At 40.5% G+C, this 23294-nt stretch overlaps 2 protein-coding genes across 35 annotated transcripts in view; one reads left to right on the top strand and one right to left on the bottom strand.

Annotated features, from left to right (window-relative positions):
- Positions 1-65: 65 nt before the first annotated feature.
- On the top strand, positions 66-5945 carry LOC136430776 (PC-esterase domain-containing protein 1A-like). 2 transcript variants are annotated; one of them, XM_066421717.1, is made up of 6 exons: positions 66-171; positions 2422-2516; positions 2776-2855; positions 3239-3354; positions 3903-4019; positions 4309-5945. In XM_066421717.1, exons 2-6 carry the CDS (start codon positions 2444-2446, stop codon positions 5192-5194), a joined length of 1272 nt encoding a protein of 423 aa, XP_066277814.1. In that variant the 5' UTR covers positions 66-171; positions 2422-2443; the 3' UTR covers positions 5195-5945. The 2 variants fall into 2 exon arrangements, with proteins under 2 accessions (XP_066277814.1, XP_066277813.1); XM_066421716.1 differs by lacking the exon at positions 66-171 and adding an exon at positions 1775-1891.
- Positions 5946-6400: 455 nt separating this feature from the next.
- Positions 6401-23294, bottom strand: part of LOC136430771 (dynactin subunit 1-like) — a 34103-nt gene continuing 17209 nt past the window's right edge. For 22 of the 33 annotated variants that reach the window (XM_066421670.1, XM_066421679.1, XM_066421677.1 and 19 more), the window contains 23 exons: positions 23134-23219; positions 22878-22937; positions 22233-22366; positions 21788-21902; positions 21026-21079; positions 20267-20305; positions 18870-19085; positions 18413-18475; positions 17563-17665; positions 17004-17103; positions 16531-16624; positions 13865-13910; positions 13094-13230; positions 11470-11612; positions 11158-11339; positions 10657-10689; positions 9800-9882; positions 9552-9623; positions 9171-9323; positions 8711-8768; positions 8290-8381; positions 7789-7884; positions 6401-7431 (listed from right to left, as the gene is read on the bottom strand). In XM_066421670.1, coding sequence (XP_066277767.1) covers positions 7303-7431; positions 7789-7884; positions 8290-8381; positions 8711-8768; positions 9171-9323; positions 9552-9623; positions 9800-9882; positions 10657-10689; positions 11158-11339; positions 11470-11612; positions 13094-13230; positions 13865-13910; positions 16531-16624; positions 17004-17103; positions 17563-17665; positions 18413-18475; positions 18870-19085; positions 20267-20305; positions 21026-21079; positions 21788-21902; positions 22233-22366; positions 22878-22937; positions 23134-23219 — 2288 coding nt within the window. In that variant the 3' untranslated portion in view covers positions 6401-7302. The remainder of the gene's footprint in view (positions 7432-7788; positions 7885-8289; positions 8382-8710; positions 8769-9170; positions 9324-9551; positions 9624-9799; positions 9883-10656; positions 10690-11157; positions 11340-11469; positions 11613-13093; positions 13231-13864; positions 13911-16530; positions 16625-17003; positions 17104-17562; positions 17666-18412; positions 18476-18869; positions 19086-20266; positions 20306-21025; positions 21080-21787; positions 21903-22232; positions 22367-22877; positions 22938-23133; positions 23220-23294) is intronic. The other 11 variants (XM_066421672.1, XM_066421671.1, XM_066421676.1 and 8 more) reach the window with 11 other exon arrangements.

Here is a 23294-nt window from a genome sequence, read left to right as displayed (position 1 = left end):
AAGCCGAACAATCTCAATCTTGATAATTCATGACAGTACAAGATTTAGCGAGATTCCGTCCATATGTATAATTTCGTAATGGACTGTACCAAATCTTCCAACGAGGAGAGTGAGGGTGTCAAATATGGCGTTAAAATCTGCCCAGTAATTTGAAGTAGATTTCGGCCGTTGGTGAGTGTTATATCTTGCAGTAACGTTATATTTCCTTTTAGAAGTTAGTGTGCAGTTAAAGTTACTGTATGTCGTCCCGACCGTTATCTTGCGCCTCGTGTAATTTTGCTGAGCTCTGAGAAAAATGACCACGACTATTTATGGGATTCTCGTCACTTTTCTCTTCTACATATCTGTCATTTTCCTCTTACTCTTTATCATGTCAATTTTTGTATGCTTGCTCTGGAATATTGCATACCTTGTAGGTGTCCGCTCTAACCTGTGAAGAATGACAAAATACGCCTGTTTCAAACGGTTTCGTTTGTTCAAAATTTCTAAGAAATCTGGTGGGGCGGAGAACTTGGAGAAAAAACATGGCGGGTCCTAATCAACATACGGTTTGAATTTGTTCTGCCCCACAAACGGGAAACGTGTGTGGAGAAAAAAAAACATCATTGTTGTTGGCGCCTTTTGTCAGTTTAGAAGAAGATATTAGGTCTATCTAGGAGTTGATAATCTATTGAACAGTAGCTTAGGGACAAATCAAGATCCTTCCTACAGCTACAACTACAGACAGAAGAAGAGAAGGTTTTCTATTTTCTACTGACGATTACTTATCTCAGGCCACATAAGTTACCCGTATGGTCGCGATTCTAGACAATATATTGTTTGATGCTAAATATAGTAGTCGCCTTAGTTTTGTATCATAATAAGGGTCACTCACGGCTCAGAATGTGTTCACACATTTCACACCTTTTGTTGTGCAAAACCTCTGACCAGGGACTCAAGGAGGCAAAAGAAATGTGTTAGCTTTTGAATTCACAAATATTCTGTTGACATGCAGATGCATGTGTATTTAACTGATGTCAAACCCAGTAAGATCGGAACATGGTATCAGCCTTCTGATGTTGATATAACATTCGAAGTGAAACAAACAAATTACTAGTAATGGGTTCTAAAAGTAAAAGTTATGCAAAACTGGCCCACAATTCTGTTTCTGTAGTTTTATCAACGAGGTCTATTTTACCTCCGTGGTTTTATCAAATTCAAGGATATTATACTGTCCTTGGTTTTATCAAGGAGGTTTTATATAGAGCAGGTTTCTTCTGTGATTTTGAAGAAACTTCTGTCACAGTGTCAGTTTCATGAGGTCAAATGACTGAATTGTTTTAGGTTTGAAGAATGAGTTTGAATGGAAGGAAATTTTGCAAGCTCTTGTTTATGATAAGAACTAAGGTTAGATCTATTAATGTAACCTGGACAAATGAATGATGAAACTTTTCCCATAACTGATATGCTTGATTCAAGCCCCAAGTAGATTTAGACCGCCAGTGCCTGACTGGGCCTTCTCTGGCTGACTCCTAGCCTGGATGCCAGACCCCCAACCCCTGTATTAGATTTGTTTCCAGACAGGGTCCATGACAAAAGAGACGTGTCTGACACCTGTACTGTCCAGGGCAATTGGGATATTTCTCACTTCTTTGTTATTCCAAGCCTTTGAACTTACAGGAGTTCCTATTGTTCTAAATCCCCAGCTGGAGAGTAGCTTCTCCTCATGAATAACAATGAGACATTCATACACATGTCTGGAACTCGAATTGTTTTGATTTGCATGTCTTTAATGTTAGAGTGTCAATCATATTGTCTTGTAAAACTTGAGACTGTACTGCTCTTAGAAGGCCTATATAAGCTGCAGAATTTCTGTGGTAGGTCATTCAGTCTTGGAGCAGCTTCCCTACAGGTAATGTGTGTGACGGTTGTAGAGAGTGTAAAAATGGAAATTGTATGTTTTGATGGTTCTTTACGTTGGTTGTTATGTAGTAGATGGCTTTTGCAGTTTTTTGAATGGTGAAATAGAAATTATGCAATTCTTCATTCTTGTCTCAGTTGGCAATATTGAAATCTAAAGTAAACCTGATGTATTTTCTGCTGTACTTTTAGTTTTATTATTTCTAGAGGCTACTTCTCCATCAAAATCAACCCTATTACAGTCAACCTTCAAAATAGTCCAGTTGTCAAGAAAAGTTACCCAGCAAGAAAATGAATGCAGGATACATTTACTTTTAGTCTTCAGAATAAGTTGAGTCACAGTAGACTGTCTGTAGACCTGGGATTAGAAGCATTTTCTGTTTAGATCTAAAAGGGACATAACTGTCATGCACATACTTTAAAGTAATAAGGGCTGTGTCCTCAGGTACGTAACTGGATACCAGGTTTGACTGTATCACTGTATGTGTTTCTGACTTCTGTTCTTTTGGTTTGTTGTTCCAGTTCTTGACCAGAGTACAGCAAAATGGCAATCTTCCTGGCTGATGACATGACGAAACTTCTCCACAACAAATTTGTGGTCATCATTGGCGACTCCAGTAAGTGTCATTTTTGTTTGTTTTGTTTGGCTGGTATTTGTCATATCTTTATTGTAAAAATCCAGCCATGTTAACTACATGTCCAGGAATATTGGTTTCTGAGACCTTAGTCTTCATTTTTGTTTTAGAATAGAAATTTAGAAAATTAACTCAGAAAGTCAAGTTCATTTGGCGTAATTTGGACTTGCTGCACCATTACTTGAAGTGAACCATAGCGATGTATGAATGCACATTGACACATGTGCTCATTTTCCTCCAGTCCAACGTGGAATCTACAAAGACATGGTGGTCCTACTACAGGGGAACCGCTATCTTCAGGAAGGACAACTCAAGGCTAAGGTAATAAATTACTACAAAATATACATATTTTCTTTACTTCAGACTTGTTCCTATAGATGGTATGTGACTCAAGATTACCTGCAGATTAGGTTACAAATTTCTCATATATTTTTTTGTTTTACCAACTTTAAAGATAGAGTTTCATGTGAATAGGAATATGACAAAGTGCTACATGCACTTGAGTATGTTGCTAATTATAAGTGGAAGGATGGTACATGTATATACAAAGCATTTTTACTGCTGTGTTGTATGGTACCTGTTTAATGTATTGATTGTAGGCAGGCTATAGGGAATAAGCATAAGGACCCTCTACTGAGTCTACAGATGTAGTTTCTTTTGAAAAGCCTTTGCTGAACATGTGTATTACCACCTGTATCTTCCAGGGGGAGCTTCACTTTGAGGGTGATGTGTTGGTGGAGGGGGGACGGCTGGGGGAGATGACCAACAAGCTGAACTACAGGGAAGTGCGACAGTACCGGACTGACCATCATCTCATCAGGTAGGTTACTGCCTGGGATTTGTTTTAAAACAGAGATGGGTTGGATGTAAAGCTGTTGATTTGTTTTGAACAGAAGACTTTACCGTTGGGTGGTGTGTGGTTGGGTTTGGGGTGGGAGGAATCAGTTTATGCAGCCATCACAGTGTTTTCCCTGATGCAATAATTGATTTTAAAAAACACATGATAGCATTTTTGCTGTGATAAGTTGCAATGTTGCCTGGCTTGGTCAGTTGGTGGGTTAGGGATGGCATTTCAGCACCATGAAAGGCAAGCTTGACAGGGTATTTGTTCGTATTGCATACCAGGTAAACTGCCTCATGGTGTAACACACCAGGTATTTAAAATAGATGTTGTAACTGCGTAGAAATGCTGATTTCAGTCAGCAAGACTGAAAAAGCCTTATGTACCTGGTTTAAAGCAAACCAACTAGACTTATACTAAAATATAATCACGTAAAAGGTTTCCATTGTCATCTTCATTTTTGTTTTAGACATGTTTATGCTGCATGAATGTTTCTTAATCAGATTTTGTTTCCTGTTCTTCCACAGGTTCTACTTCACCACCCGTTCTTACAGTGATTACATGGAGACCATCCTGGCTGACCTGGCAGACGAGCCCCAGCCTGACGTCCTCATCATGAACTCCTGTCTCTGGGACATCACAAGGTCAGGACACGGTTCCTTTGTTCACGATGTCTTTCGTGAGATGTTAGGATTTTCTCAATCAGGGTTGTTGTTATCAGTATTTCTCCCTGATAGGTTACTAAGAAAGGCTAGCATACTATACAAAATATAGTTGGTATGTTTGTTCCCAATATATGAGTTTGCTGAGCTCGAATAGTGTCTAATTTGCTGACTTCAACTTGCCTAGAAAACAACAGCACATTATACATGAATACTTGCCATGGCATGCCTAGGCTGATACTGACACAAGCATGCCCCCCTCCCACCCCAGGTATGGCCCGAGTTCAGTACCGATGTACAAGAAGAACCTGAAGAAACTGTTTGGTCGGTTCAAGGAGGTCCTCCCTGAGCAGATACTCGTCATCTGGAACACCACCCTCCCTGTGGCAAACAGCGTGCGCGGCGGCTTCCTCATCCCAGAGGTGGAGTTCAAAAACGAGACGCTGAGACTCGACATCCTGGAGGCAAACTACTATGCCCGTGACGTGGTGGTGTCCCATGGGTACGACGTCCTGGACATGCACTACAACTTCCGCTACCAGCTGCAGCGGCGCGTGAAGGATGGCGTGCACTGGAACCAGGAGGCCCACCGCCGCATGACCAACCTCCTGCTCTCACACGTCACCGAGGCCTGGGGGTACAAGCTGCCGCGCCACGTCCTCCCCTTCGACCTCCCGCCCCAGCACGACACGCCGCGGCAGTACCAGTCCAACCCGAACATCCACAGCTTCACCGACCCGCCGCGCCCCGTCCGCTACGTCAACAGCAGCTGGCCCCACCACCACCACGCCTCTCCGGTCGGGCTGAACCTCCCCATCAGGGTCACACCAGAGGAGAGATACGGGGGGCCGATAGGAAAGCCCGTTCTTGCCGAGCCTCTGGATAACCACATGCAGTGCAACTTCCAGATCAGCTTTCAGCCCAACATGTTCAATGGTGTGGACTTCGCAGGTAGGGACTACCTGTCACAGAACTACCTCCAGAACATCCAGCACGCGTGGGACGGCGGGAGGAACCGCCTCGTGCAGCGTGGATGGCCGACGGAACGGTACACACCGTACGACATGCACCAGCGCATTGCCAACACCCACAGGAACATCAGTGTTAATGTTGTTAGTGGAGGGTATCATTCTAGAGGCAGACACAACAGGAGGTAAGGCACAGGGGTGCCCTCTACACAAGACAGACACAGGTTGCCTCAAAACTTTCCTATGTAAAGCAAATGTCATGCCATTACACTTGGCAGCTTTGCTTCCATGTGAACCACTTCCAGGTTGCAATGACTATATTTTTATATCTGATTCATTATTATGTACTAGTGATTGAAAGACTGAACAATTGGGTACTGTCAGTGGCTACTTGTATGTGAGTCATAGAAACAAATTTTGAAAAAAAAAAGAACAGTACCTAGACTTGGAAGGCAGCTGGGCCTGTAAATGGTAGTCTTATGACAGAACCATGAATGTACAGAGATGTTTATTTTTCTTCAAAGAAAGACGTGTATGGTGCAAGGACTAAGAGTTGCACCAAAGTGGCAGCTACCACTGGACCAGTTCATGTTGTATATTGGTGCAGTTTTGATAGCACCGAAAGTGTACAGAGATTGTTTATTTTTGTTCAAAGAAAGTTTGACAGTTTATATAGTTACCGCTTATATTTGGTAGTGGTAGTACTTGGTGGTGATATATTCGTAGTCATTAGTTAAACTTGATGCAACTGTGTAAATACTCACTGTGCAGTATAGTCACAATATACAGTTTCATATCATAGACTCCCTGTTTCCTTTGATTACTAATAGCTTAGCATATTAAGTTGTTTTCAGGTTTATTAACAAATCTTTCTTAGGTTCTTTTGTATCTTGTTATGAGTTCTTTTCACAAGTTGCAATAATAAATGTTATGTTTGTTACAGATGTTGTTTGTTTGGTCTTTCACCTGTCAGGCTGATAAAAAGTTTGACTTGTGACATAACTTCACCATCAGTAAATTTACTTTGTACACCCAATTGTTTCCCAGTGCCTACCTTCATAATTTAAATCAGTATGAGCGGAAATGTGTTTGGGTTGACTAAGAATCTAAAGATTCTAGGTCCAAATCCCAAACAGGCCCCAATGTTGTGCTCTTGAGAAATGCACTTCACACCTACAGGTACTTCCTCAATTGATGGTAAAAATGAGTAACTAGCTTTGGTTATGAACATCCTTTTGGATGGGAAGTAAAGCCGGAGGCCAAGCGTTTGGCAAGAGCTACACCTTGAGCACTGAACTTAATGTATTGACAAGAGGAAGGGCCCATCACAGTGCTACACTTGAGCAAAACAAAGCATGATTGTATGAAAACATGCACAAAAGAAAAACAAGTGCATTTGTTTTGCAGGTCAGATTTATTTCAGCTTGGTAATGGTTTAGAAACATTGATGTAAGCCGAGCAAAGCTTCAGGCTTTCCAAATTGAAGATAATGGCTCAAGTTGACTACATGGAATCTTGACATTTGTAAACCTTGAGTATGCATATTAGTTAACTTATAGGGACAGAAAGTACATTTCTTCCAGAGATATATCTCTATTCCTCAATCTTACTTGGCATATTCTATTCTGGTCTTGAAGAGTCTTCAAACTTGCCAGCTGATATTACCCTGTGAGACTATGTACTTGACAAAACTAAAGCATACCTTTCTTATTTCACTGCACACCCATAATTATGCAAACCTTGTCCAGAATAGTTTCATAAAGAATATGTCAGTTTATCCAGATGTTTGCATTAAAAAATATGATCTGTCACAAAGTAGTCGTTACGACATGAAATGATATGAATCAGAATTCAACTGAGATATTGCAAACATAAACCCATATATATTCTATGATTTCCACGTTCTTGAGAGATTATTTCCAGTTGATGTTTTCATGTTGTTCCAATTTCATAAAGAGAATCGTTTTCCTTTTCTGACTTCATGTCCAAGCTTGCAAATCTTTCTCTGATTACATGTAACATGCAAGCACTGTTACATAGTACACAATATTGGATCAAGGCTGTCTAGCACATGCAGGTACTAGTAAATTGGCCAAATCAACATTACCAGCAATTTTTTGCCTCGAACCAAAGTAATGTATGACTTATCAACTGATGAGGAGCCCCAGTGTTCTTTCTAAAACTTGTCTGCCCCCTAAATCAACATGAGTTAAGTTTGTAAGCAAAAGATTAAAAAAAGGAAGTGCATCTTGTAGACAGCTTTGATCGTTATGACACTGATGTAGTGTTTTTCTGCCTCAGCTGATGAATTTGGAGTGGATTTCTCGTAGATGTTTGGGATGGAGATGGACCGAGAACAGACCCTTCTCTGAGCTGGGCAGGCTGACTCTACCCACACAGACGGAGTTCTCCTTCTCCTCCATAGCCTGGGATGAGAGAAGGGTACAAGCTTAGCAATATTGATATCTGTCAGAAGTATTAAGAAAATTCAATCAGGGGTCATGTTATAAGTGATTGTAACTAAGTGGGTTCTTGCAGAATACAACTGGTCATAGAATTTAATACCTGGAGTTAGTATTGAATAATGAAGAAATTGAACTAAATGTAGAATTCTGGTAATGATACACTTTTTACTAAGGTAGCCTTTGTTTTTATCAGTTACGATACCAGGCAGTGGTAAAAAGGTTAAGTACAGACATCTTGGCCATCACAAATCCCACATACAAAAATATTGATAGATATCCTTTCATGAACTGAAAGTTGTATTTGTTGTATTCCCTTACCTTGGCGAGTTCTGGAGAGGCAAAAGCAGCAAAGTCCCCTTTGACCTGCCCTCCCTTGCGTTGGGCTGCTACCAAAGCTTGCACTTCATTATGGAGCTGAAAAAGGGCAGAAGGTAATGTCACAACTGCACCTCCCAAAAAAAAATCCATATCATACACTGTTGGTTCTTCACTTGCATGCTCAAATGACAAGAAAACGCCAACATTGCACTTTGCATGTTACTTTCTGACACTTTAAAAAAAATCTAAACAAACAGGAGACTTTTACATGCTGTACCTCAAAGGTGTCTCATTCTAAATGCACTTAACATATCACATTAAATCATTCCAAGTTGACCTGATATACATGTAAGGAAGGGCCAACAGTCAGCAGCACAAAGAATTGACAAAGTGGAGTGATTCTGTAAGTTTGAGAACAGGATACTGGTAGGTATGTTGCCTTATGGTTCTATCATCATGATGTTAAGCTACAGAGCTGAAACTGTATGTAAATGACCAGACCTGGTCGGCAGCTTTCTGCATGGCCTGGATACGGGCAGTATTCTGGGCCAACTGGTGGGCAGGGGTGGACTTCTCCAGCACAGGAACAGTGCCTGAATTACAGCAGCAACATATCATCTTCATAACTGTTACCGTACAATTCAAGATCACAGACCTCGGTGATGTTGCAGGCTTGGCATACATGGATGGATTGTTTCATACTTGGTAAAAAAAGAACTGGGGCATACAATGTAGATATCACAATTTCTGATAAGGGCTTATTGGACTTTAGAAGAAATGCCCATGTTTAGTGGACAAACGTGGAAACAGATACATTATAATTATATACCTGAGGTGTTGTAGCCATGCCAGACTGTCAGCAATAGCACAACAAAACAGAGGAAATGAGATTGAGATTATTCATCGACATTTTTGTACGTACCTGGCTTTCTGTGGGAGATATCCACAACCTTAGGACAGGCACTCATGTGGAACAGATCCTGGGGGGACAAGAAGGGGTGATGTATTTAGTGATGTTTCTTTCACTACTAGTAGTTTTAAACCTTATGGTCTCTGATGCAGATACACTCATCGGTTACACTGGAAATCAGAAGAGAGAGGGTTGATATCTAGATTTCAGTAACCCACTACGCATATATGGACTATCACGTAGCATTTGCAAGGACAGCCTACAACTATTACATAACGTCCGACCTGAAATTGTTCCTGAACATAACAATGAAGCTCGGAATGAAAAGCTTACATGTACAAAGTTTTTTTTTTCCCAACGAAACCTAAAATGTACAGAATCATCCCTAAATACCACTGTGACATGTTTTTAGACAAGACCATATTTCTTTTAATATTTACAAAGCAGACCTTTAAACTTGAAGTACACTCACCGTGAGGAGCTTGTCAGTCTTCCTGGTGAGTTCACCCAGTTTGTTCCTGGAGGGTGCGGCGTCCCCGCCCTCCACCTGCACCAGCCCTGTTCTACTCACCAGCCCCACAGGCTTCTTAGGCACCTTCAGGGGCGGCAGGCTGGCCAGCTGGGCCTGCCAACAAACAGGTACAGCTGTCATGTTGTATGTGTCAACTACTGACAATGGAGTTCTAGTAAGACAAAACCCAACGCTTTTCCAAAAGCAAGGAATAGCAATCTTTGATCAGTGTTACTTGATACTGGGAAACCATCTGTGTTTTACTGTGAGTGTGTCTTATTATAAGGCAAGTACATCTATTAGATGTTCATACATGGTGTGTTGGTGCACATGGTTGCTTACGTTCATTTTCTGTGCCTGAAGTCTGAAGTTCTCCTGCTTGACATGATGAAGAGCCACCTTCAGTACATCAATCTGTGGAACATGAACACAAACATGTCAATGACTTATACCTTCATCAGGGTAGCTATGAAGCTATTATTTTTACATATCAAAGAAAGATATTGATGACTTTGGTGCCTTGCTATTAAAGTTATATAGCAGAATCCTGAGTTGTGAATAATGAATGGATGACTAAATGAAGAACTGACCTGTTGAAGAAGCAGTGGAGAGTCTCGGACCAGAGTCTGACCTGTTGTCATGGGAACCACAGGGGATGTCGGACTGCCCACACCTGTAATGTACACACAGCAGTTAGACTGGGGAACCAACAGACATGGGGGGGGGGGGTCACTCTCTGTACCTTCTGTACAATATACAGAAAGTACTCAACAGACATGTATGGGGGAGTTCATGTTCAATCTAGAATAACCACACAATATGTTTGATTGGAAACAACACAACACGGCACAACCCAGCTATACTGCACACACATGGCAAGTAGACCTGGAAATAACAAAGGCGACAGGTTTTTACCAGAAACAGGAGGCTAAATGATCCACATTGGACAGAATGGCACACATATACAGGGAAGGCCATGTGCACTGTGTAACTTCACTGAATGGTGAAGAGGTGCAACTGAATCGTTTGCAAAATTTAAGCTGGCAGAAGGAATTTCAGCTGAGGCAACATCAATGTTTTTCTTGATTCTTGGTCTTTTAATATGAAAATAAAATGGGGTGGAAGGCATAGAAATAGACTCAAAGGAATTACTTCATTCTTTCCTCAAATATGAATCAAGTGTTCAGTGGTGCTGCCTGGTGGAAAGTAAAACACCAAGCATGTCTTTCCAAAACATGAATCATGGAAATCCAATAACTAAGGGGACAAGCAAGGAAGTAATGATGAATGCATTACCATGGTAACTGCAATTATCCGTTAAAAATGGAGGATACTTGTGATAGTAAAACAATACTACACAAAACATCATGTACTGGTACTTAGAGCAAAGAACAAAAGACCAAGAAGGTACAGTGTAGTTGTGAGCTTTTGTCTAAGATGACCTCACCTTCGACCCATGACACATCTCCAGTCACTACATCTGCCGTGTGAGAGAGACAGGAGAGGAAAACAGCAGACGTGAGGGGAAGTACAGTAACTATCCTATCCAGGTACCAGGGTGCCACAGCAACAGTTTGTAAAGGGACAGAAAAGTCTTTTCTACTTTAACCACAGTCATCCCTAGCACAACATTGCAGTCCTGGGAGTTGGAAGTATGGGTGCTTGATGATGGCAAAAGAGTTTAAATTTTAATGATTGTCTCAAAGTATTTCCAACACTCTAAGTCTGAGTCTAAGATAACAAAACAGTGGGTGCAGTGTGTGGCATACATGGCTCATAAATATGATGCAAGGATTTTGCAAGGAGAGCAACAGAAAGGTGCAAATTTCCACAAAAGACAAAGAAAGAACAGGTCTATTGACAAAGAACATATTTCTGATATGGTGGAATAGATGTATCTGACACACTGTCATTGTAAATACTGTAGCGTTGATGGTAACACTCTTACCACTACCACTTGCGGCCCCTGCCACCACAGCTGCGATACCAGAGGGGGCTGCCTGGTGGCGTGTCAGGCCCTCTAGGAGGGAGCGTTTGGACATCTGGTTCATTCTCAGTTTCAGCTCTGCTTTCTCTGCCTCCAGTGAGTCAATGTCGGCCTGCAGGGCATCCATGGTTCGCTCAAACTCCCTGGAAATTTACACACAACACATAAGGAAGTCACTCCTTAACACCCTCACCCCCAATGCAAAGTCATAAAAAATTAAATATGAACAAAAATTTAAAGCTTAAGACAGCCCTAGTCTGGATTTCCACTTACTCTTCTTTCTTGCGAAGAGCCTCATTAGTTTCTTCCAGCTGGACCTTCAGATACTCTGTCTTACTGTCGCTCTCCTTGGTCGCGTTATCCAACTTCTTCTCCAGCAGTCCGATACGCACGTTAGTCTCACTTAACTCCTCGCTCTGGTACAAGAAAAACAGAAGAAAAACATGTTCATCACTGCAGCATGAATACGATGTTGTGTGGCTGTTCACATACTTCAGGAAGGTAGAACATGATGAAATGTAGGGTAGGAAAATGTCTTGGGCTTAAAGGTTTGATAAACGTCCCTGCACACTTGCCCAAATCCCTGGTATTCAATTACCTTTCTGCCACTGTTTTAACTTGCTGTCCAACACCAGCTTTAATCAACATTTAGGAAAAGTGCAATTTTCATCTAGTAGGTGGAAGAGCATCATCTTGGCATTTTTTATTGCATAAGATGCAAGTGGCAACAAAGATGTTTTTCAAACCTTTTCAAAATAGCACAGCATTTCCTGCACTGAAAATCAATTTCATACAGATATCACAAGTCAAACCACATGACTTGTACAATTCATGCATTTTTCGTTGTAATAAGTAATCATTCAGACTTTCAGTGCAGTAATGCTGTGTCAACACTGATACATCTCCAGTAGGAATGGAGATGTGAGACAAGTAGGGTTTAGTACAGGTTGTGGATACCATCCGGGAGAAAGTGGAGCGAGAGGTCAGGCACTGCAGCCGTGTGCGTAAGACAGCCACTTCGTCACACTGGGCAGGCACAAGGTTAGGGAGACAATGAACAGCAACATTAGAGAGATGTGCTAAAGCATTTTATAACCTTGCATAGTGCAATACATAGTCTATAACTTAAAGGCACCCAGAGCATTTTATGAGGCTTGAAACTCGAATTAAAAAACTCTGCTTTCTATTCATTACTACACTTAGTAAGATTCAATAACACTATTACATTGCATATCGACATTTAAGGAGCAAAGATGGGATGTCGTTGTGTGGTGAGAACTGATAGAAAATCCATGCGCTAATAGACTGATCCTGACTGTCCATCACATTTAGCGGCTATACCAATGAGAGAGTGACTGGATGTCCGTGAAATATTTGCATTTTTATGTTTTTATTCTCCATTTCTAAATTTTGACGGAGGTGGGCGGGGCTATAGGATCGATCTATTACACTAGGCCCGTGAAACATAAGGGATCACCGTATAGCTTACATTTGTGCCACTTTTGGACACTTTTGATATGAAATTATCACACAAATATGGTAAACAGTGGCATTAAATGTTGATTTCATTAAGATTACAGCAACTAGAATATTTCTAGTTTTCAAGCCTCATAAAATGCTCTGGGTGCTTTTGAGCTAAGAAGAGAAGCCCAGTTGTCCAAAATGAAAGAAAACATACATGAAAACCAAACGAGAATGCTTGTTTGCCACCATTGTTCATTCATATCTTACACTCTACATCCTTCTTCATTTTGAACAACTTGAGCATACTAAATACTATATACTAGTAGTTAAAGATGCTGGCAGTTTGTAGGTCATAGGTATAGCATCTGACATGTAACACTAACACTACAGTCTACATGCCGTCTCAGGCCCACACATATGGGAGTAACCAAACCTTGATTTTCAGTGACTTCTTGAGTTCCCGGATGACTGTCTCCCTATCCTCCAGCTTCAGCCCCATGCCCTCCGAGTCCAGGATCTCCCCCTTTACCTTCATCGCTCGGATCGCCACCGGTGGTTGGGGCTTTGGACGTACAAAAAGAAGAATGACATTAGCAGTAGGGATGTATGTAGTATATATAGAGGCCAAGTTGTGCACTACACTGACCAACAAGTCACTGACTGCAGCGAGCATTGATGATTATTCCATCCTTTAGAATATCAACTTCAGCCGGGAGAGAGGAGTAGATTTCAGAAGTTTGTAAAGGTTGAAACTTAAGAACAAAATGTGTAGAAAGTGTAAGAAATATGGAATTGATGACAATGGTCAAAAAGTTTGTAGCAGATGGGCATTAAAAAGAGAAAACATCCCAAAAAGAACGCACCTGTAACTGTTAAACAATAACTGTTACAGAAAGGCAGAACTTAAGGTATGGGAGATGATGTTACATGTAGATATCATGATTAAGGTCATCATGAAAAGTGGTGATAAATGTAGGGTTTAGAGAAATAAGCTGAGCCTCTGAAAAATTGAGGTACATGAATTGCTACCCCTGTATGGGTTATCATTATGTCTTGGAGAGAAAAGAAAGTAAAGGCTGTTAAGGGCACTGAAGATGTAAGGGAGCAAGTCAGCCATGTTGAACATGTGGCATGCAGCGGTGCATGTGCAGAGAAGGTGCATGCACACGTACACTTAAAGAAGTCGATAGAGAGGAGTACTTATCAGTGGCTGACGGTCGGAGGAAGTGGACAGCGTATGGACGAGTATCCTAGCAGCCGAGAACACACAGGATAGTGAGGGTTAGCGTGGGCCGTGCCATTGAAGACACACACTAGATTATATGTGGTCACAGAGGGGATGTTCTACAAGTGGGCTGGCATTTTCAGGAGAAAGGGCCACAACAAGAGGACAGAACAGCCTGCAATCATGTAGGGTAACGTTTCCATGGCAACACATTGTTTGAGTCCTATGGTTTCTACATGGAAATGACTCTAGCTACCAGGTCAGAACATGTACTGGTGATGAACATGAGTTTACTTGTGATTAGTTGATTATTATGCTGAAAAATCAAAATCACAACACCTACAAAGGCCACATATTTGAGGAAAGTTTCTTTTTTTGCTTCTTCTGTCTTTGTTCTTAATTTGCTTTTCATCGCCATGATAAATAAGGATTTTAGATTAATAGTATGTTCCTGGACCACATATAAGTAAGAACTGAGGTGACTGGTTGCACCTACATTTTATGTTTGCATATTTGCTGGACGTGTACATACTACCTATGCCCAACCATATATCAGGAGTTTGTGCGAGACTCACACAGACAGGAACAAGGTTTTGTGTTGTGTTGGGAAATCAATTCAGGTCACACTGAACTAACAATCTGCAGGTGAGATATTCATACCTGGACCAATGAATTATTACTATATATAAGTGTAAAATATATAAATAGTATAATATAGGTAAGTGTAAAAAATCAAAACCCACTAAACCAAACAATTTATTTCCTGACAAAAAAAAAAAAAACATGCCTATACAAAGAACGTGTTTTCACCAAACCCACCCACAACAACTGTGTTCACTTGATGTTACTGCAAAAAACTTTCATTGTAACTCAAGTGTCAGTAATATTACATTATGCTATGTTATAAAGACGAAACTAGTTTTACATCAGTTGAAATACCATCAATATCTGGGAACTCATGATACATTGCACAGGCAAGACAAGACTCCAAAATGGTGTGACAGTGAGAAATATTTTTTTCTGACTTTTTGAAACAAGTTGACTCACAGTGAGCTGTACTGCTCAAGTTTCCAGCAGCGATACCATGGTACAACTAATCCCAGAGGCATAGAGGTGGGTTACATTAATCTCCAAGCAGATGTAAGGATCCATCCCATTCTCAGTGTTTTATGCCTGTTTTGCAACATTTAGTTCTCTTTTCTATAGTATATTTGTAACGCATCCTTGTAAGAATACTAAATGTTGCAAAAACAAGCATGAATCACTTCGATAATGAGCCAGATCCTTACGTCTGCTTGGATGTTATGTTACTATTCATAATTTTTAGCTGTTATACCCACACAGTTCCCACTCCCTTGTTCATGATGTATCTCACTTTTCCATTATATTCTTGAGTTACAATCTTTGTCTTATCAAACGAGAACAATAGCAATGAAAAATAGACGTTTGGGATATGTTTCAAACATTGAGATATATCATGAAATATGATCATGGTAGAACAGTAAAAAAAAACACATTAATTATGATATTATTCTGTGACACACAACACAAGCACACATGGTGGACATAGGAGCTATGTACAACTGTACCAGTCTATGTGTTATTTCATTATCACTTCCTGTGTGTTCATCTGTATGGTGGTTTATGGGTTGTTTAAAATGTATGGAGAGCACAGCATTAAAATATGCTGCCATGTGAGTCTAAGCAACTATTAGTTAAACACCAAAAATAGAGAATATTCATGGTCTAAAATTATTGGCTACAATGAAATCAACATGAATAGATAAGATATGTTTATGACTTAAGCAGAGATTTTCCTAACACTGTTGGGTCCGAAAATTTTCAGGAAATTTGACTGAATATGTCTCTGCAGAAAAGTGTAATAACTAAAGTAGGGGACCGACAAACACAGGTGCAATGAAATTAAAGTAAATGAAGGAATAAGATTTGAGGAAAAGGAAGTTTCAAGGAAATTCCACTGTTATGAGAAATTGTAAGTGAGGTGTCTGACAAATGTTACTCAGAAAATTGTCCTATTTTCATGTACATGTCATGTATATGATTACACAGCTGCTTTACAGATATTGCGTCTGTTAATTTCGAAGGTAAGAAAGTTCAAAGCCAAGCACATAAATGATCAAATGACACGGTACGTTCATCTCTAAAAATATGTAGGATTGCTAAGTGTGTACAATTACTACAGCCTGGTGTGCACTAGAAGTGTACTTGTGTAGTCTCCATCCATGCAAGTTATTATAATTATGCTCTAGTATGTAGGCATCACAAGCTGTGATTATGACAGTCAAAGGTGTAATAATGTTGCAACAGGAGAAGGAAGACTTGATTTATATCAAACTTCAAAGCCAGCAAACTAAGACCATGTTAAATACAATGTATGTAGAAGAGAGGAATTACAAACAATTTCAAACAAAATCAAGGGAAAGAATCATCAAACATAGTGCAACTTAAGAGGATACCATAAAGTATACCAAATATATATTTTGTAGCTCCTGTGTTTCCAGAACACCAACACCCCTTGTGGCATTAAATTTGACTTAAATCGTCATCTTTCCTAGTACTTCTTATTTACAATAAACTCTAAAAATATCAAAGAATCAGACGGCTCAATAGATGTAGTGGCTTACCTTAGGTTCAGGTGGCCCCTGGAAATCATATTCTCCTTCCATCATGGCAGTTGACAGTTTATTCATTGCTATGATGAGCAGGGAGAACGACATCCTGTAGAACAAATGACAAGGAAGTGAACCTTTATGAATAAGATGTCTTTTATATTCTTTCTATATTTGTACATCTACAGTTGTTATCTTTAGAATGTGAAAACAACATGTCGGACCGGTCTTCAATTTCTTATGTGAGTACAATTAGATGCATAACAGTGATTATTGCAATATCTTTAAAAAAAATAGTCATCAGTACTTAAAGTTCCTATAATTGCTAAGATATCACAATTTGATCTACATGTTGTATTGATTGTTAGGTCGGTCGGTTGGTTGGTTGGTTGGTTGGTTGTTTTAAGCTATAAATGTCAATGTTATTTTCTGATGTCCTCTGATGTCCACAGGAATGACATTGTATGCAGTGTGGTTCAGATGCTGACCTCATGGCTTCAAACGGGCCTGTGTCGTCCTTGCCGTACACCTGGTCCGACACCTTGAAGGCTAGCTCCTCCAGCTTCTTGGCCTGGATACCCTCGTTGTCTGTAAAACAAGCAAGTCAACAAGCTACATTAGTTCAATTAGTTCAATGCTTAGAAGTGGCCCCCTACGGCCTTGCATTGAGCAAGATCGTTACAAAAAGGGGGGGGGTGTTGTGATGAGGTCTTTTGAATTCTGGTCAATAAATTTCATTTCAACAGTATGGTACAGCACGTCATCATTATGTATTCTGGTGGATCGAGTGATAACCTTTTACCTCCAGTGGGACAAGGTAACATACCAACTGCTATTCTAGTCGAGACTATAGTGTTCTAAATACTTATTATGATAGTAAGTTAAATGACAAGGCGATTACATCTATTCCGGGCTAACAAGGGGTCATATGAAGAAAATCACTACACACAAAGTGCACTTGACACACACAGTATGTGTACCATGTAGCACTGAGAAATGCAGACTGTGATATTCCATACAGTAGGTATACATCACACATATACGCACCACCAAGTAAGGCAGCCTGAGACATGGCACCTGCTGTGATGTCCTGCAGACACCTGACCAGCCGGTCCAGGTGTTTGGCACAGTCGGCCAGAGAGTCCTGCACCTGCAGGTGCACAATAAACAAACTCACTCCCCTTCACCTGACCTGTTACCTTTACAGCATCTGTATACTAGTTTTGCACTAGCCTGGTATCCAAACCTGTCATAGTTCCAGAGTCTCCTCTCCGCTATTTGTGGAAAGGAGACTCGGGAGCTATCATAGGTTTGGTTACCAGGCTAGTTTTGCATTGTCCTGGTTGATTCTGCATTGGTTAACTCGAGCTTGCTGGGGGTTACTTGAGACGACAATGTCCACCAGTTTATATGAGTTATGTGTAGTAACGTTGCTTGCTGCTTACTAGTCACTTGTCCTTATGTAATACATCATCATAACGCATTCATAAACTTCTGACCTTAACATATACCTTAAGTTTTCAAAACAATTTACAACACTTATTCTGGAAGCAGCATACTGTGGTTACTATATTCTTATGTAATCTCTGAAATTTAGCAATGCTTGCCCAAATGTGTACTATTAAACATACATTGGCTGTATATTGTGTATCTCAATGAAGTGGTTACCTAATGTTTAACATTCCCTTTGCTGAAAGCACCACAACATTCAAATTTGGTGAATTAAATATTCCACAGCAAGAAGGTTAAAGATTAAGTGATACTAGATACTATTCAATCAGAACAACTTGTAAGGTACAAGTGGAGTCAAATGAAGGCATGAGAGAAGAAGGCAGAGAAGATGAAGGTGATGTCATGAATGTGACACGACACCAGAAGAATCAGGGACAGAGCTTACATGTACCTCTTGTCCAAAGGACAGGGTCCTGGAGCTCTCCTCACCAGGCATGTGTCTCTTAATCTGGAAAACAGCACAACACAAAATCAGTTACTGTACGGCCCTCTAGCTCTTACACCCAAAAGTACAGCTCATCAAATAGACGGGCAACAAGTTCTGTGTAATACCGGTAGCCCATGTAATTGTACACACCAAGGTTATATCGTATATTGAACATGCTTCAGAGAGTCTTTAATTTTGCATTACATACATATGTAACAGCCATAGCTATACATATAATATGATCATTCTTTTAAAACCGTACAAACATGAAATATAAGAGCCAGATACAAATTGAATGTAACTAGTATCTATAATTATAAAATGAAGATCTAATTTGCATGATTTGTTCTGAAAGCATTTCTCTTTACCTTAGTTGCAAACCTCATGTCATGAAGTAGTAAAATAGCACTCTCACCTTCTTGGCGAACTGTCTACAGTCCCCATTAGAGGTCTCCAGGTCCTTCAGTAGGATGGCGAAGTCGCTGGTCTCCTGTCCGGGGTGCAGCAGCACCTTCAGGCGGTTCAGGTCGGTCTGGACGCTGTCCTGCGCCGCGGACGTGATGCGCAGGTGGTCCCCGAGCAGAGTGGTACAGTCCACCACTTCGTTCATCAGGTGCACACTGTACAGGTGCTACAGGGAGGGAAAGGGGTGGGCCAAGTTAACCAGCTGAGTTTGGGGGTAACATCTACAGTATCTACAGCTTTAAAATGTTTTTGGCCTCTGCACAACAATGTACAACAGTTACTGTTTACACAGACTGTTACAGTAACTGACAAGACTCAGGAAAAGACAAAAGTTTTGGTTTCACAAGACATGAGCTTCTGACGTAAAAGAGTGATATTCATGCTCTTTTTCAACATGTTCACAGAATTTTGAAAAGAAAAACTTTGCATTGGCTCTGCTGTCCAACCAATAGGTTCCTGCTCTAATTACATTTCAACTAGTGTCCCTTTTTTTCTTTTGATTGGAAAATACCTTATAAGTACGAAACAATTGGCTACAAACCTGGTAATCAATATCATTGTCTTAATTACAATGTATGGCAGGAAGTACATAATCATACCTATACTGAACATGTACTTCCAAAATAAGACAACAACATTCCTATGTCTTACAAATCAGTGCATTCCAACAGAAGACTGGCGGTTAAACTCAAGGCAATGTGAATTATAAGGCCCATGCTCTGAGCAATGGCCAGGAGATACAACAGTATGGCAAATCTGGTGCATGGTGAAGAGAGAGAGATGAGAACAGTAATAGGATGACAGCAATGTAGCTTTTATAATTTCTTAAGAAACAGTAATAATGGGTAGCTTCACATCTGACCGTCATTAACTGCAGCCATGATTTTATGATAAATTGATCACCATGCCAGGTGCCAATGTTACAATATCACACTATCTTTAGTCATTTCTTTTGCTTGGAACATTTAAAATTAAGCAGCCAATCTTCCCACTAACTGCACAATGCTTCATGTATTTGTGATGAATTAGTAGTTAATGAAATAAAATCTAAAGTACAACATATTAGACAATCTTGGAATGGCAAGTTCAAGTTTCGTAGAATTCACTGGTATTTCCTTCCAGTTTCTAACTGTGTTAAGACATACAGTATCTGTATGTCATGGACATTTTGACTAGCCTCAAAAATGCTGGATACTAGAATATTGCAGGAAAAAAAATGAATGGGGAATCCGTCTTCATGCTGTCACAGGCATACCAAGGTGCACAATGGTACAAACTTTCCATGGGGGGAGGGGGGGGGGCGTGAAAAATAGTTAGCTTATGAGGTGTTGTTGCAAGAGATGATACCTTGGGCCTTTTCTGAGCTTCCAAATAGTCTCTGGCAGCCTGTAGAGAACGTGGTAAGATGTAAAACCCTCCACTTCACCAAGAAAAAATTACTACTTGCACAAGAAACAACTAGGTGACTGTGCCTCTCCTCTTTCTAGCTGAAGAATGCAGTGTTGTGTTTTGCCAGAAATAAGACCAAAATCCCCAACTAAAAGCCTGGGCTTCTTGGTAACTTACTTACATATATCGTTAACAATTGCTGCAGTCCAGTAACAAAGAATGGCAAAAAGTGTTAGTTTGAACTTAGGTTTGTACAATATCAAGATATCCATGTATGTCTAGGCTATCTCTAAGTTTCAGCTATAGTACTATGATGTGGCTAACTGATTTCAAAATTTGATAACTATAATAGTATGTGCTCTTGCTTTCTATTTAGAGGGGGCAGAGAACCATCGGTGTTGGCAGCAAAATATACAATGCAGCCAGGTGAAAAAAGCAGCACTGAAACATCTTCCTTATGCAAACAATTTTGAAAGAGGAAAGGTGCCTTGCCATCTGGTCAATGTATAATAGTTTATAAGAAGAATGCAACAAAGACATGATGGTGAAAAGCAAAAAAGACAGAACACTTATTAAAACATAAAGCACTGTAGAAAGAATGAGACAGGAACAAATGACTATATCTGGTGAAAGATAGATGAACACAGGAAAGACCACACAAGTACACAGATCAACAACTATTAACTAAATGTCTTCCTTAAATGTGTCAATACATACCTGGTAGAAAGCGATAGCCTTGTTCAATGCCTCCATGGACACTGTTTCATCCAGCTGCAATAACATGATTTATTGTTAATTCTCAAGTCTTGTTACAATGAAAAACATCTGGTTCAGATGCTGTATCTAATATTAACAAATAACACAGCAGCACTTTCATTTGCCTACTGCTTAATCACTTGTCAAGTATTTGTATATTCAATATGGTAAAATGAAACAAAAGTTAAAGTATGGTCCTCTTTGGGACACTGCAGGAAAGCATTCATCTGGTGACTAGAGCTGTGTACCGGTACACCGTTCGGCTACAGTACCGGTACAATCAGGTACAATCAATTAGGTAGGTCGACGTGCTTATGTGCGACATGTTTACCTGCACCTCAATTAGGTACAGGTCCAAAATACCTGACCCCTGCTGGACTGGTGCTGGACCGGTACTAATCAGGTCAAGCCTGACTCAGGGGATGGCCACTTTGACAGATAAAACTACTCTAAAGCCACATAAAACACATTTTTAAGGCTGGAGTCAAATTTTCATCTGTGTTTTCATCAAAATAATACATAGCACAATTAAATATTATGTTGTTACCAGTTCAAACATGCTTTTGTCCTTATTGAAAATGTACCATTTTCTGAACAAGTAGTTAAGGTACAGGTCCGGACCTGCACCTAAACCTGTGTACCTGTACCTTTACCTGTACCTAAAATTTTTTAGTTTCACAGCTCTACTGGAGACCCTGAGCTGAGGAAGTGTGCCCACCATACCTGATCTTTCTTCAGGAGGTCGATGAGGTGATCCAGGGCCCTCTCATGCAGGGCCATCTCTGGGTACAGCGTCCCCACCTTCATGTACAGCTCCATAGAGCAGGAGTTCAGGGCTCTAGAACACAACAACAACAACAACAACGGTGAGGAATGACAACAACAACATGAACAAAACCAACTGTAATATTTTCAGTGCTACAGATTTTTAGATGCATATAGAATAGATACTGCATTCTCCCTGCACCAACTCTATATTCAAGATAAGCTTAGGCAGCAGAGAGAAGGTATTTTGTACCCGGTAGCTTGGTTGTGCCAAAATCCAGCCTGGTTTCATGATACTGGGTGAAGCTTTCTTTACATTAAATGCGGTCTGGAATCATTTGCTATTTGCAAGGCAACATCATTGAAACTTAACTATAAAACAGAGAATCTGTGTTGGTCTTACTTGTCATATTTGTGCAGGATGGACTGGAAGATGGCCAGTGAGTAGATGAGATGGTTGGCAAAACCCAGCTGTTCTCCGACATGGCTGCGCACCACCTGCGTCCGGTCTAAACCGCCTTGCGGGAGCTCAAACTGCTGGCCACAGACACGCACACAAGAAAAATAGACACTGAAGTTAGCAAGGTCTCGGGATTCAAAGAAACAAGCTGGACATTCTTGCTCAGATGAGCTAAGCAGATCACATTGAGGTTTTATGGGCATGACCACCTGGAAACTGGTTAAACACGCACAGCATTTAAAGCATTTGTCCACCCAACATCTACCACCAATGCTACTTAAGTGTCATATCTTCCTTCTACAAGCAGTCAGAGAAAAACAGGGAAATACATGGACATGGCACCACAAAACACACATCTGTATTTTTGCCCACAAAACCACAAGCCTCAGGAAAATATAAAGAAATCAGACCACCATTTGCTCTATGGAACAAGCAAAAAACCTTCACCTTTTGCCATACTTATGGCAACCAACACTAAAAGCAACCGAAACCCTCTTTTCTATTGCTTACACTACTGCACCCTTACGGTTTGTTCACCATGTTATCACCTCCCTTCTACATTGAATTTCCCAAACCATAACAGACAACCTGGCTCTCTCCCTCTTCCCCCTCCTCAGGCCCGTACAACTGTTCTTGTATTGACTCATGCTGCAAGACAAACACTTCTGTTGCTTCACCTGTGTGCTGATAAACCATCTTTGACAGAACTTTACACATAAAAATGCAAGACATAGCATTAGCTACTACGTCAAATTTACGAAATCTAATCATGGTTGTCTATCAAGATATGATAATACAGGGGTACTACATGTAGACTTCTATTGGGTACAAGACAGTGACTTACCTTATCCCTGACTTGGTCTGCCAGCAGTTGAGCCTTACACACCATCCTGGGGATGAGCAGCAGCACCTGGATACAGTCATGGTCACCTGGGGGAGGGGGTAGGAATAAAATCTTAGTGGCAAGAACAATTAACATTTTCCGGACTAAACATTAGATATCAA

This window comes from Branchiostoma lanceolatum, chromosome 3, assembly GCF_035083965.1.
Source record: "Branchiostoma lanceolatum isolate klBraLanc5 chromosome 3, klBraLanc5.hap2, whole genome shotgun sequence".
NCBI lineage: Eukaryota > Metazoa > Chordata > Leptocardii > Amphioxiformes > Branchiostomatidae > Branchiostoma > Branchiostoma lanceolatum.
This window is presented reverse-complemented; position numbering and strand designations above follow the sequence as displayed.